At 42.3% G+C, this 14,726-nt stretch overlaps 1 protein-coding gene across 2 annotated transcripts in view; it reads right to left on the bottom strand.

Moving 5' to 3' along the window:
- The window catches only part of smad4b (SMAD family member 4b), a 119,428-nt gene that overhangs the window by 74,233 nt on the left and 30,469 nt on the right, over positions 1–14,726 (bottom strand). For both annotated transcript variants that reach the window (XM_070867501.1, XM_070867502.1), the window contains exon 3: positions 3,994–4,168. In XM_070867501.1, coding sequence (XP_070723602.1) covers positions 3,994–4,168 — 175 coding nt within the window. The remainder of the gene's footprint in view (positions 1–3,993; positions 4,169–14,726) is intronic.

The raw sequence follows: 14,726 nt of genomic DNA, 5'->3' as shown, positions 1-14,726 counted from the left end.
CTTACAAAAAGAGCCATCATCAATCAATAAATCAACCAATAAATCAATCAAAAAAAATTAATGAAAAATAAATGTTTAAAAAAAAAAAATCAATAAATAAAACATTTTCTACTTACTGACTGCAGCATCGGGAGTCCTCCAACAGCGTGCTGGGACGCCCCCCCCAGCGTCTCTATCTCTCTCACTGTCTGTGTTTCTGACAGCAAGGGGTGGAGGGGATGGGGAAGTGAGGAGAGGAGAGGAGAGAGGAGAGACGGACGGAAGGGGGAGAGAGAGAGAGAGAGAGAGAGAGAGAGAGAGAGAGAGGAGAGAGAGAGAGAGGAGAGAGAGGAGAGAGAGAAAGAAAGAAAGAAAGAAAGAAAGAAAGAAAGAAAGAAAGAAAGAAAGAAAGAAAGAAAGAAAGAAAGAAAGAAAGAAAGAAAGAAAGAAAGAAAGAAAGAAAGAAAGAAAGAAAGAAAGAAAGAAAGAAAGAAAGAAAGAAAGAAAGAAAGAAAGAAAAGAAAAGAAAGGAAAAGAAAAGAAAGGAAAGAAAGAAAGAAAGAAAGAAAGAAAGAAAGAAAGAAAGAAAGAAAGAAAGAAAGAAAGAAAGAAAGAAAGAAAGAAAGAAAGAAAGAAAGAAAGAAAAAAGAAAGAAAGAAAAGAAAGGAAAGAAAGAAGAGGGAGGCTGAACGGGCCGGGCCCAGCCAGGCCCAAGACTTCGAGCTTAGACTTACCGGAGTGACAAGTAGGTGGCGTCGGGTCCGGGGTCCGGGTCGGGGTGGAGGGGACGGTCGGAGGTCGGGATCGGAGGGGAAGGTCAGGAGCGGAGGTCGGTTGGGGGGGGGGGGGGGGGGAGGGAGGAGGTCGGGAGAGGAGGCGGGGGGAGATCGGGTGCGGAGGTCGGTCGGGGGGGGGGGGGGGGGGGGAGGAGGTCGGGAGAGGAGGCGGGGGGAGATCGGGTGCGGAGGTCGGTCGGGGGGGGGGGGGGGGGAAGCGGAGGGTCGGGAGCGGAGGTCAAGTCGGGTCGGGTTTTGGTCCGGAGGAAGCAGGAGCTGGGCGTGGGAGGCAGCCTTATCCACGCAGCCCCAGTGAGGCCATTCGGCCAGGGCCGTGTGCTTCGGGCCCCTCCCACACAGTTTTGGGCGCCTGGAACTACTGCACATGTGCGCCCACTGTAGCACACCTGTGCAGAGGTCCCGGCACTGTTTTCAGTACAGGGACCTGGCTCCGCCCCCCACAGCTCGTGCTGCGCTGCGCCCAGCTCCAGAGGGCCTGCAGGAAGCCGGAGAATAGATACGTTTCTTTTTAGGCACACTTTGTGGTGTGAAAAACGGGCGATTAGGTCGGGGCTGCGCTGTTCTAGGCGCGGCCTGAAACTTGGGCCCAATGAGAGGGCTTGACAAGTTGGATGCAGAGAGTATATTTCCACTCATAGGGGAAACTAAAACTAGGGGGCATAGTCTCAGAATAGGGACCGCCCATTTAAAACTGGGATGAGGAGGAATTTCTTCTAATAACATAAGAAATAGGATTAGGAGTAGGTCATACGGCCCCTCAAGCATGCTCCGCCATTCAATAAGATCATGGCTGATCTGATCATGGACTCAGCTCCACATGATTCCTTATCCTTTTATCATTTAAGAAACTGTCTATTTCTGTCTTAAATTTATTCAATGTCCCAGCTTTACAATCCTGAGAGAAGATTCCATTGGCCTTCCTGATCACTTGCTGTACCTGCATACTATCCTTTTGTGTTTCATGCACAAGTGTACCCCCAGGTCCCTCTGTACTGCAGCACTTTTCAATCTTTTTCCATTTAAATAATAACTTGCTCTTTGATTTTTTTTCTGCCAAAGTGCATGACCTCACACTTTCCAACATTATACTCCATCTGCCAAATTTTTGCCCACTCACTGAGCCTGTCTATGTCCTTTTGCAGATTTTGTGTGTCCTCCTCACACATTGCTTTTCCTCCTATCTTTGTAACGTCAGCAAACTTGGCTACGTTACACTCAGTCCCTTCTTCCAAGTTGTTAATATAGATTGTAAATAGTTGGGGTCCCAGCACTGATCCCTGCGGCATCCCACTAGTTACTGGTTGCCAACCAGAGAATGAACCATTTATCCCGACTCTCTGTTTTCTGTTAGTTAGCTAATCCTCTATCCATGCTAATATATTACCCCCAACCCCGTGAACTTTTATCTTGTGCAGTAACCTTTTATGGTGTTATACAGAAGTTATTTTGATGTTTCCAGTAAATTAACATACTTTCATTAAGCTAAATCAATCGTGACAAGTTTTGTGCGTAATTTTGCTGCTGTCTTGAGTAGTCTTTTTAATAATTTCATCACCATGGAATCAAGCTACCTGCAGCATTACTATCTTATTTTTTCACCAAAACACCAAAAAAGATTACCATCCAATGATTCCTTTTTTTTTTAAATCATGTGTATCATGGCCAATTTTTTCTTATTTGTTATCAGTTTAATTTGGCAAACAGTGGATGGCGTGATGGCGATGCACAATGTATCAAAGATATTATAAATGAAAGTTTGTTGAATGAGCAGTAAAATACACAATATGCATAATATGAGCAACAGAATCAAGAGTTACTTCCGGTTGTAATCTAATTAAGGTGCCCTGGCTACAATCAAAAACTGCACGTGGTTATATTTAGAGAAAGGGAAACTTCAGTCTTTGGCATCAATGAACTTTTAGGTACTATTTTTCTTGGAAAAAAAAGCTTCTGTCTTCCAGTTGCCACAAAAGTTTAAGAATGTTTTGGTAATTAGGAAAGTCTACCAAAAAAGTGTCTCTTCTTACACGGCACCATTTTGCAACAAAAATCAATTTCAGCAATGAGCAGCTTGTGTACTCTTGCAACAAATCTCGAGTATTTGACCCGTGTCGCATACCAGTCACCAACCCAATTCTCAGCCTCAAATTCGTATCAACAAATCTTGGGGGGAAAATCCAAAATATGATGCACTGCAGCTGAAACTTAATTTAAAACTGGAGTGGAAGATTGTCGAATTTAATGACAGTTCATATTATCCTGATTCTCCATTTGCTTTGTTACCTGCCAAGTCATGCTGGCATAAATGTCAAGATTACAGAACCAAAAAGGCTGAGAGAATTCCTTTCTCTCTTTTTCAATTGTGATTCTTCTCTCACCTCTAACGTCCCTATCTTATCAGTCTTTCTTGATTTTCTCCATGTCATTGACAGTACTAGTCATTGCCCCTTTGAACATTCCTCTCATTCATTCAAGCTCCAAATATGCCATATTCTGCAAAATATTCCTCCTCCACATATTCTCACTATGTTGAAATCAAGGCTCAGGGCTGTGTTCTACTCTAATTTCTATTCCAGCACTTCAAAAATAATTTATCCCCTCTTCCTACAGTCTGCCAAGTTTTCAAACCCAAGACTATCACCACCTAACAATTCTTCAATTCACCTGATCGTCTCCATTTTATTGAAAGTTGCAAGATTCTGAAAGGGATCGACAGGGTAGATGCTGAAAGGTTGTTTCCCCTTGCTGGAATGTCTAGAACTAGGGGGCACAGTCTCTGGATAAGGGGTAGGACATTTAAGACAGAGATGAGGAAGAATTTCTTCACTCAGAGGGTTGTGAATCTTTGGAATTCTCTACCCCAGCGGGCTGTGGATGCTGAGCCTCTGAATATATTCAAGGCTGAGATAGATAGATTTTTGGAGTCTAGGGGGAATCAAGGGATATGGAGATCGGGCAGGAAATTGGAGCTGAAGTCGATGATCAGCCATGATCGTATTGAATGGCGAAGCAGGCTCGAGGCTCCTATTTCTTATGTTGGTAGTGTCTTGCACTATGAGATTCGGCTCTTCACTTAGCTTTCTCAACAGTAAAAATCATTGGATCACTCGAGGTATCTGGTCATAAATGACCAGTTAGTACTAACCAACATGAAATTTCACCCAAAAGGTGTTGTTAGTACAAAAGGCTAGAATAATTAAAGTAAAAGAACCCTTACCAATGCCAGGAGAAACCACGCGCTCATAGTGATAAGGATTCACGCAGACGCTGTCACATTTCAGGTCAAATGCATACTGACAATATTTTACATGTTTGAGTTCATTTTTGTGAAGGTCAGGCCATCTCCAGAGCCTAGCGTAAATCACATGTGGAAAACCTTTACGTCCAGCCACCTGGGAAAGAATGATTTTTTTTTAGAAAGGACATCATAAAATGTACAATTGCTTCATAAAAAGGGAATGACAAGGCCATTAATACAGAAAAGCACACCAAAAATAAACCATAGGAATTAATCAATATACTGAAGAAAAACTTATTACAGGAATTGCCACCAAAGCTTGGTTAGTCTCTAGCTCTAACTCAATTCTATCCCAGGATCTACAATTCTTGATTCGCCGAATCATCTTTCTCTCCTACTCTTTAACGTTGGTGGCATCTTGCACTGTGAGTTCTAATCCTTCACCTAAATTTCTAGATCTAAAACACCTTTGTCATTGCAAGTTGATCTCGAAGTGAAAGTGAGTGAAAAGTGAGGAGACACACTGGAATGTATACAGCCTTCAGAAACACGTTGAAAAAGTGATCAGTAGGACAAACAGCAAGCTGGAAACATGCATAAACAAAACAGCAAGATATTCTTCCACTGTTATATAAATGAAAACAAAGTCATGAAGACCCGAGAATTCTGAAGGATGCAAATGTGTCCGAAACAAGGACATGCATAAAACAGTTAATGCACTCAATGTTACTTCTACAAGAGGACTGCAACAAATTACAGGACGACCTTAACAAATTTGCAGAATGGGCATGTAATGGGCAAATGAAATTCAACAGAGACAAATTTGAGGCATTATATTTTGGTAGGAAGGATAGGGAGGTCATTTATTACTTGGAGGTAGGGTAGAGGAACAAAGGAATCTTCGAGTACAAATACACAAATCACTAAAAGTAGCGACACAGGTTAACAAGGCCATTAAAAAAAGTAAACCAGGCACTAGGGTTCATTTCTAGAGGTATAGAATTGAACAGTAGTGAAGTGAAGTTATGCTAAACTTGTATTAAACCTTGGTGAGACCACACTTGGAGTACTGGGTACAATTCTGGTCACCATATTATAAAAAGGATATAGAGGCACTGGAGAGGATGCAGAGAAGGTTTACAAGGAAGATACCAGAAATTTGAGGGTATTAATTTCAGGAAAGAATGAATAGGCTGGGTCTCCTTTCTCTTGAAAAAAGATTAACGGGTGACTTAATAGAGGTCTTTAAAATTATGAAATGTTTTGATAGTGTGAATAGAGAGAATGTTTCCACGTGGGGAAGAGTATAACTAGAGGCCATCAATATAAGATAGTCACAAAGAAATCAAATAGGGAATTCAGAAGAAACTTCTATACCCAGAGACTGGTGAGAATGTGGAACTTGCTGCCACAGGGAGTGATTCAGGCAAATAGTGTAGATGCATTTAAGGGGAGGCTAGGGAAGCATATGAGGGAGAAGGGAATAGAGGGTTACGCTGATAGATTTAGATGAGGAAAGATGGGAGGAAGCTCAAGAGGAGCATAAATGCCAGCATGGACTGGTTGGGTCGAATGGCCGGTTTCTGTGCTGTGCATCCTATGTAATCAAACATCCACTAATGAAGACATGAGTAACATAATCAATAAAATCAAACATAATACAAACAGGATAATTTTTTTTCAAATATCTGTTCGCAGGATGTGGGCTATGCTGGCTACGCCACATTTACTGTCCATTCAGAGTTGCCCAAGAGACTGTTTTTACAACTGAGTGGCTTGTCAGTCCACTTCAGAAGACATTGGGGTGAAAATTGCAGTTGGAGGCTTGCCGTGGGCGAACGGCTCCAAACCACAAGAGAAGTACACACCTACCTGATTGCTCCGGACCTTCGAAGACTTGCGCTCCAGGTCCTGCAGGCGTACACCTGCGTAAAGGCCCACGTATCCCAGGGGTGCATGCGGTTCGCAAGCGTCCCTGGGATCACGTAGGCCAGCCCAACCAATCGCAACCATTTACGTATGGAATCCCCATAAGCATAATAGGAATCCCTTAAAAAGCATTTTCACAGCACTTAATTAAAAATAAACCATCACATGTCCAAAATAAATTAAAATACAATTTAAACATTTAAAACAAAAATGCAATTTTTACCAAGCACAAGAGTTTCATGGGCATTCGCTGGGCACTGGTTGCGTCAGTGAATGTCCATTTCCTGTGGATGGGTATGATCTGTCAAGCAGAATCTTAACAGATTACAAGTTCTGGGTTTTCGCGCATGCACGTTGCCATGCGGAAATCTGGAACTTGCAGGACTGCGTACGCGCGCACTCATAGGCCCTGGAAAATCCAGGCCATTAAGTATTAATCACATAGTACGAGACTGAAGTCACATAAAGGCCAGACCTGTTGGAGGTGGTAGGTTTTTTTTGCTTGAAGGACATTAATGGATCAGTTGGGTTTTTACAACAATCCACCAGTTTTCATGGTCATATTTTTCTGCAACAATTCACAGATTTATTGAATTCAATTTCACAACTTGCCATGGTGGAATTTGAACACATGACCTCTTCGCCACTCAAATCAAGTAGGAATAATAACTTCTACATCAATGAGATGGATTTGGGCTATTTGGGCTCAAAATAAAAACTCCTAATTATCCCAAGGTGCTAAGAAAGCCACAGGATGAAGTCCGTGAGATACTCATGGTCACCTTGAGATTAGTTATCAAAAAGATAACGAGACAGACCAATACAACTACAGACCCCTTAGTCTTACATCAATACTATGTAAAATAGTAGAGTAAAACTTGAAGACTATTAGAAAGACTTGGATTTATATAGCGCCTTTCATGACCACCGGACGTCTCGAAGTACTTTTTGGAGCCAATTTGTGCACAGCAAGCTCCCACAAGCAGTAATGTGATAATGACCAGATAATTTGTTTTTAGTGATGTTGATTGAGGGATAAATATCAGCCAGGACACCGGGGATAACTCCCCTGCTCTTCTTCGAATAGTGCCATGGGATCTTTTACGTCCAACCGAGAGGGCAGGCGGTGCCTCGGTTTAACGTCTCACGACTCCCAAAGCAAGCGCTCTACTCGGAGCTCCTTCACGGCAAACGTTACAAGGACACCATCAAAGCCTCCCTGATAAAGTGCAACATTCCCACTGACACCTGGAAGTCCCTGGCCAGAGATCGCCCTAAGTGGAGGAAGTGCATCCGGGAGGCACCTCGAGTCTCATCGCCGAGAGCATGCAGAAAACAAGCAGGCAGCGGAAATAGCGTGCGACAAACCAGTCGCACCCACTCCTTCCCTCAATGACTATCTATCCCACCTGTGACAGAGTCTGTGGTTCTCGTATTGGGCTGTTCAGCCATCTAAGAACTCATGTTAAGAGTCCTCGATTCCGAGGGACTGCCTATGATGATCCAAAAGACATCACCTCAGTGTAGCAATCCTTCAGCACTGCACTGGGAGTGTCAGCCTAGATTTATGTGCTCAAGTTCCTGGAGTGGACTTGAATCCACAACATCCTGAGTCAGAGGCAAGTTTGCTACCCATTGTGCCACAGCTAACACTACTTCAATAGCTACTTAGTAAACAGGAGCCATCCCTTTCTTCATAAAGGGAAGATACCTGAGCAATTTGCTTTACTTTTTTTTTTTAGGAAGAGGCATCACAAATGGACTAAACTTCCAAAAAACTTGTCAAAATTCTGCAGGCTATTAAAGCTTAAACTAGTCACAATAAAACTTGAGAATGAATAAGAAATTGATTCAAGTGTAGGAGACAGTTGGTATTTGATAAGGAGTGATATCAGATAGGTAGAGGAGAAAAGTGTGCCCCAGGATTTCGTGCTGGGACTACTATTGTTTTTAAACTTAGATTATCGATTTGGAATCAGAAGTTCAATGTAAACTGGTCAAATCTGAAGTGAGGGGGAAGGAAGAGAAAAAGGGGAGGAAGAGAGAAGGGCAGAAATCAGAGTTCAACACATACAAATTGAGTTAGGTAAAATACATAAGCGGGAAGATTAAATTCAATACAGATTATGTATAAAGTGTTGCACAGAATGAAAAAAATGGAACATATGTTCTCCCTGAATAGAATTGAAATAACGAAGGACTATTTTGAGAGCAATCTAAGGACATTAGTAGACTTGAGTACGTAACATGTCCAATCATTGCAAAGCAGTAATGAACAAAGATTGTTGCACTCATTAGTTATAGAGTTGAAACAGAAACATGGAAAATGGGTGCAGGAGTAGGCCATTTGGCCCTTCGAGCCTGCACCACCATTCAATAAGATCATGACTGATCATTCACCTCAGTACCACTTTCCTGCTTTCTCTCCATACCCCTTGATCCCTTTGGCCGTAAAGGCCATATCTAACTCCCTCTTGAAGAATACCCTGCTAAAGCTATACAGTGCTAAAGCTATACAGTGCTCTGATCAGACTGCATTTTAATACTTATCCAGTTTCGGTCACAAACATTCAAGCTCTGGAAGTGGTGCAAAGAGGAGATATGACACTGAACCTTAGCAACAGAGGAGTTAGGAGAAAAGACAGGAGAAATCGGAGCTTTTCAGACGTGCAAAAGGCAACTAAGAGTAGATCTCTTAGATGTATATGAGAGAGATATATATTAAATAAAAAAGCATATAGAAAAGGTAAATCAGGAACACTACCAATTAAACTATGGAAGGACAAGAGGCAAAGGTGACAGCTGGCTGAAGACAAACTTAGATTTGATGCCAGAAAGTTCTTCACACACACACACACACACACACACACACACACACACACACAGAGTGATCGACACATGGACGTCTGGGCAGGCCGATATCCTGGAATCAAGTAATGCAACAGCCTGGACTAAGAATCCAGGGAACAGGCGTTTAAATACCAGCAAGTCAGTTTGAAAATATGAAATCAGTTTTTTTTTTTTAAACTGGAGATAAAAAAAACCTGTATCAGTAAAAACGTGACCATCAAGATGTTGAACTGTCCTAAAAACTCAACTGGTTCACTTAGTGCTTTAGGGAAGGAAGTCTTCCGTCGTTATCCGGTCTGGCCTATATGTCCTACACCAAAGTCCAGAAGCTGTGTAACGTTCTCTTGATGTTCAACGGGCATGTATAGCTCATTGACATGCAGGTGCATATACAGAAGCCATTTGTCTTAACTTTAAACAACCAGGTTGGCCAACCCTTGAGGTTTATCTTCATGGGATACTGTATGGTTTCCAATCAAATTTTAACAATGTTGACCATTCTTCTTGTCACTAATAGTGTCACTCATAGTTACCCCACCACCCCCTCAGTCCAGCAGCATTCTTTCTAATTCAGGCCACTTTCTCTTGGACCACATTGAGCCCTGTTTTTGGAATAGATGCGAAGATTTTCCCCTTCACTGGACTTGTTCATGTTGAACTCACATTCGACTATTTGTTCCTTTATCTTGAGCAGCATCAATCATCCTTCCCTTAAAATGGAACATTTAACTTGAATTTATACTAAAATGTCAACAACTATACAATTCTGTAGTGTGCAAGGTGTTAAGCTCATTCGGTTGAAAATAAGAAAAGGGAGCAAGAGTTGGCCTTACAGCCCTTCGAGCCTGCTCCACCATTCAGTAAGATGATGGCTGAACTTCTGCATCAACTTCATTTTATTGCCCTATCCCCATATCCTTTGATTCCCTTTGTGCCCAAAAATCTTTCTCGCTCAGTCTTGAATATGTGCATCGGTTAAGCACCCACAGCCTCTGGGGTAGAGAATTCCAAAGATTCGCAACCCTCTGAGTGAGAAATAGGAGAAACAGCCTCTCAGCATCTACTTCGTCAAGCCCTTTAATACATTTGAATTAATCACATTCTTCAAAATTCCAGAGAATATAGGCTCATTCTACTTAATCTCTCCCCATAGAACAACCCTCTCATCCCAGGAATCAATCTAGCGAACCTTTGTTGTGTAAGGAGACCAAAGTGTATACAGCACTCCAGGTGTGGTCTCACCAAAGCACTATATAATTTCAGCAAGACTTCCTTAATCTTATACTCCTGTTGATACGGATTCTTTTTCCCTCAATCTGTTTCAGCGAATACACTGACACGCGAACACCTCTTGCCTTTTCTGTAAAAGACCTTTATTGAAGATTCTCCGGCCGGGACTTGTCAAGACAAAGGGACACTCTCAATAAGCCTGTTTACCTTCCCCTGGACAAGCCCCTTTTCAGCGCGAAAAGCACAGTAGATATACATTTTCAAAACAGAACACATTTGATTAGCACTTGGTCTATCCAATCCCTTTCTGCCTCCGCTCTCCCCCCCCCCCCCCCCCCGAGTACGTCCAATGGCAGGCAAGAAAGTCTCCCAATTAGGGCTGGTGTCAGATAGGTTAGTTATAGCTTTGCTACACTGTCTTCCCTTATCAGTAAAGAACCCAATTAGTTTCTCTTCCTCCTTATCAGTAGAAGCTATTACTTTTCCCTTCCTATCTAGGATTGCTTGCTTTCTTTGTGCTGCCTTGGGCTTTCTCATGACCCGTGTCTAACCTCAACTTCAACTCTTGGTAACCCCTTTTTTTTCTGTTGATTCTGCAGTTGTCTCCATCTTGACCATTTCTTTAGCTATTTTCCCATGATTCCCTATCTCCATCCTTTTGCCACCTTCTCTAGCCATCTACCACTTTCACAACCCTTTTACACATTCTCATTCCCCCCTTTTATCATTCCATGATAACCCTGGTGCTTATTCCAGGAGTATCGCGTTCAGCCGTGCGCATTCTCTTTCCTGATCCTCCTTGTTGTCTGTGAGTCCGCCTCGAGCCTCTTCGCAAGGTCTTATCAATGTCTGTTTAGGTTCTCACATCGTATCCTGTCGGAATATTATTGAATTGATAACTTCTGGAGCCTTGGTACAAGGCCGAAGAGAAGCCTTTTACCTCCTTATGGGCCAGTGCAGGAACCAGCACTTTAACCCCTGTCCCACTGGTACCCCTAATGCTAAATTTTTCTCTTGCATTTCCCCCCTTTTGGCCCTTGGCTATACGCCAAGCTGGCCATATTTCCCAATAACTATCTCCCTGTAGGCAAGCTCCAGATAGGTTCGTTCACCTGGGTGGCCATCTCCCAAGCTTCGGGACCTCCTGAAACCTTCCCACAGAGTTATATAACGTAAGTCCTTCCTGTAGGACTGCTTAAATTTTCATCCTTTATGGCCTTAATCATAGTGCGTGCCCTGACTTATCGTTTGGCCTGTTTAATTCGTGCACATGTTAATCCCATCATGACCATCAGAACCAGACCCTGTATTACTACAAGTACATGAGATATTATTCTTATCCATGGGTGAATTTGAATATTAAGTCCAATGTCCCACAGCTTTGAGTACCAGGGCTGATCAGCCAGCATTGCATTAGTGTCTCTCTGTAAGTTGTCTATTTCTTCCATCAGCTGGACATACTGTCGTCTTTGATTCTGGATTCCTTGCACCAAACGTAATTGTGCTTCATTTAGTTCCGGTATCTGTTTGCCTTGCGGTTCCCATACCGCCTCTTCGTACCCCTCTCGGAGGGTATCAGTGATTGTTCCGTCGATGATTTCCGTTGTCTCGGGATGTATATGATATCCGTCTATGTCTATTTCTCCCTTGGGTCTGAAGCAGAAGTTAGGAGTAATGAGGACACAGGGGGTGACTCCTCCCCTGGTCTTAATAGTTAAGTTGGCTGCCCCCGTGCTCACGCATCACTCTCCGTTCCCTTGCGGGGCAGCGATGGTCTCAAGATCGTGTTCGAGAGAGTGATACTCAGCATGCATCCGTTTGTTTGGTGGAATCTGCAATCATCATTCGTCATTCATGGCGTACCTCAACATAAAACCACTTGGTTAATTTTATAGCAGTCAGTTATATCAATGTCTTTGGTACTATTGTTAATTTTAATCACCCGTCTGGCAGGCTGATGGTAACGTAACCGAGTTTGGTTTCTCACTTCACCAATATTATCGATCTGATACAAGGGGTCTCCCTTTGTTAAATCATACTGTGGTATGGACAACACAAATCCGATCATATTCACCCGCCCAGTAATACATCTGAATTTCGGCACCCATGCGTGACTATTCCTTCATATCTCGCATGTGTTATTCATTTTTTTATCTAGAGTCCAATTGTTAAGTATGCTGTTCGGAATCCAATCTGGTATGTCTCAATTCTGGAGTTGCTCCAAATTATGTTGTACCTCACTTAATATCCAGGCCCCATACCCGGAGCAAACTATCTCAGCCTGTAATCGTTTACTTATATCTTTCCCCATTCCGTGGATCAATTTTATTGTCTTGGCATTTCGGCAATGTATGGGCCACTTGTAACAGTTCCCCTTCTGCGCCATCTCCCAACCGCGCTTGTAGGGCTTGGTTATCCAAGTCCCCCCCCACTAAACCACTCAAGACTACGCCATTAAGTTGTTAGCCCGGTCATATATTGCCTACAGGCCTAAGGAATTCATCGTCATAACCCCTGCCGCATAACCCGTGCCTAGTGTTTCCAGTATTCCCCTTTTTTTCCGACCTTGCCCTGTTCCATTTCTGACATTAAATCTCAGGGTGGTGGGTTCCGGGCCTTCGAGGATCCATTGTGCCAGGTTCTGGTATAGACTTATAGTTTAATTCCCACAGAAGCTAGGAAAAATGATATCCATTAGGTTTAGGATAAGTAGTCGCTGACGCACCCCAAATTATATCCTTTCTTTAGATTCTTTTATTACTAGCGCCCCTTTTTAGGTTGTATTCCTTCTTGTTTGCACTGCGCATGATCAATACCGGCTTCTCCGTGTTATAACCGTGTCACGCTTCAGGACATACACCTTATATTCCAGAGACCTCCCTTGGTCTTTATTTTATCCCACTGGCCAGTTTCCCTAAACATCCTGGGGTCCCACCCCCTTTTTGCTCCGTTCTCTTCCCACCCTTCTGTTCTTGCGGGATGGATTTGGCTGCTTGTTTGCAGCTTCATCCGCCCAGGCATGAGCTTCTAGAAATGAAATTCCATCCAGTTGGATTTCTGCGCCCTTTCCCTTTTGGTCTTATGAACTTGCTCCTGTCCTCGGAATCTACTGGCGCCCATGGCATCGGCAGCCTGCTGCATTACAACCTTACTTAATACACTATACATAGCCATGCGTTAAAATAAGTTCTGTCCTTGCTCCAGTCCTTGGCTGCTGGGTTGCATATTTCGGCAGTCAAATTAAACAAAGCTAGTTCATGTAGTTGTGTCTTTCTTGCGTGTGCTATATCTCTCGTAGTCCATCTGTATTATCCAGTGCCTGCGTGGGCCTCAAGGTCCCCAGTATCCTGAGTTTCCAGAGTCGAAGTACCGCTGCGGTCCCATCTCGGTGAGTGTTTTATCTGCAAATTTTAAACAGATAGCCTGGTCGTCACCAGGTGTTAGGTTCTGGTCTACTCATCTTTTATCCATGCACTCTGTGAAATCGGAGGTAAAGTTAGGTTGGGTTTGTAGACCACACTTACCCACCGTGGGGTACATTGGCTCTATTGCCATAGGTGATGGTGCTATGGCTGCGCACAGCACTATCCGTCTGGCCCCGTTTTTTTTAAAATCTCTTCCAGCTTATTTATCTTAGCTTTTAACTCTTGAATTTGTTTTGTTTGAGTATCTTTCTTTTATTTGTATCAGGCGAGTATTATTACATAAGCTAGTTCTGTTTTTATTTTTATTCTGACTATCGCACCATTTCCTCTGTTAGGTGAGTCTTTTTTATTCTATTAAGAAATCCAAATTAATAATGTCTGGTATAAAACAGCTGTCAATGGAAAGGGTTAACTCTTCTACAGGTTTGTAAGAAAGCCTGATGTCATTACGTGACTTCACGTAATCATCTGAAAAATTCTTTTTTTTTTTTTAAAGTCTTTGTGCCTTCAAAACTTGCTTAGAAATTAGGAATCCATTAAAACAGCAGAAATCATTAGTAAAGCTGTCATAATAAAAGTCTTCTCATCAGGGAAGACGGCATTTTAGATTAAACTCCAATTTTTTTTTAAACTTCTAATTCAAGTACTTGCCAAAGATTTTATTTATTTATTTATTTTTTTTTTTTTAATTGATTTAAAACGAGACCACACATTTTTAATAGCTATTTTGTTTACTGAAATTCAATTTCGTCATCAGCCTCGGTCAATGCAAGGCCAACCATCTGACTACGTAGTCTATCAATACCCTTTTCAGAGGTCTGAGTGGAGCTCTTGGTACGTTTTTTGTGCGCGCACTCTTTCTTTAATACATCGAGGGGTTTAACATGTTCTCCTTCCATTAATGAGAATCCTAACTTAGTGGCGTTTTCCTGCCAACTTGACAGAAGTGATTCATCTTTTCAAACTGCAGTGGAATTTTCTCATAATTTAAAATCATCATCAATGGAGAGTGTCTTTTACCTCTTCCAAAATTTTTTCAATTAAGCCAATATCTTTTTCACAGCAAATATCAGCTAGTATTTAGTAAGTTATGTCCTTTTCCATCTCAGAACACTTTTTTTTCCCTTTCAGCACCTATTTAGTACGTAACGTTTTTTTTTAAAGATCTCCTTTTTTCAAATTAGGTTTTGTATTTTACACAGAGGGCTCGTGTCTCGGTAAATTTGTTAATTTAAAATCATCAGACAATCGAAGACACTTTTTCTTTTAAATTCGTTC

This window comes from Pristiophorus japonicus, chromosome 2 (genome assembly GCF_044704955.1).
Source record: "Pristiophorus japonicus isolate sPriJap1 chromosome 2, sPriJap1.hap1, whole genome shotgun sequence".
Classification (NCBI taxonomy): domain Eukaryota; kingdom Metazoa; phylum Chordata; class Chondrichthyes; family Pristiophoridae; genus Pristiophorus; species Pristiophorus japonicus.
Note: the sequence above shows the minus strand (reverse complement) of the source record. Positions and strands in the feature narration are given on the sequence as shown.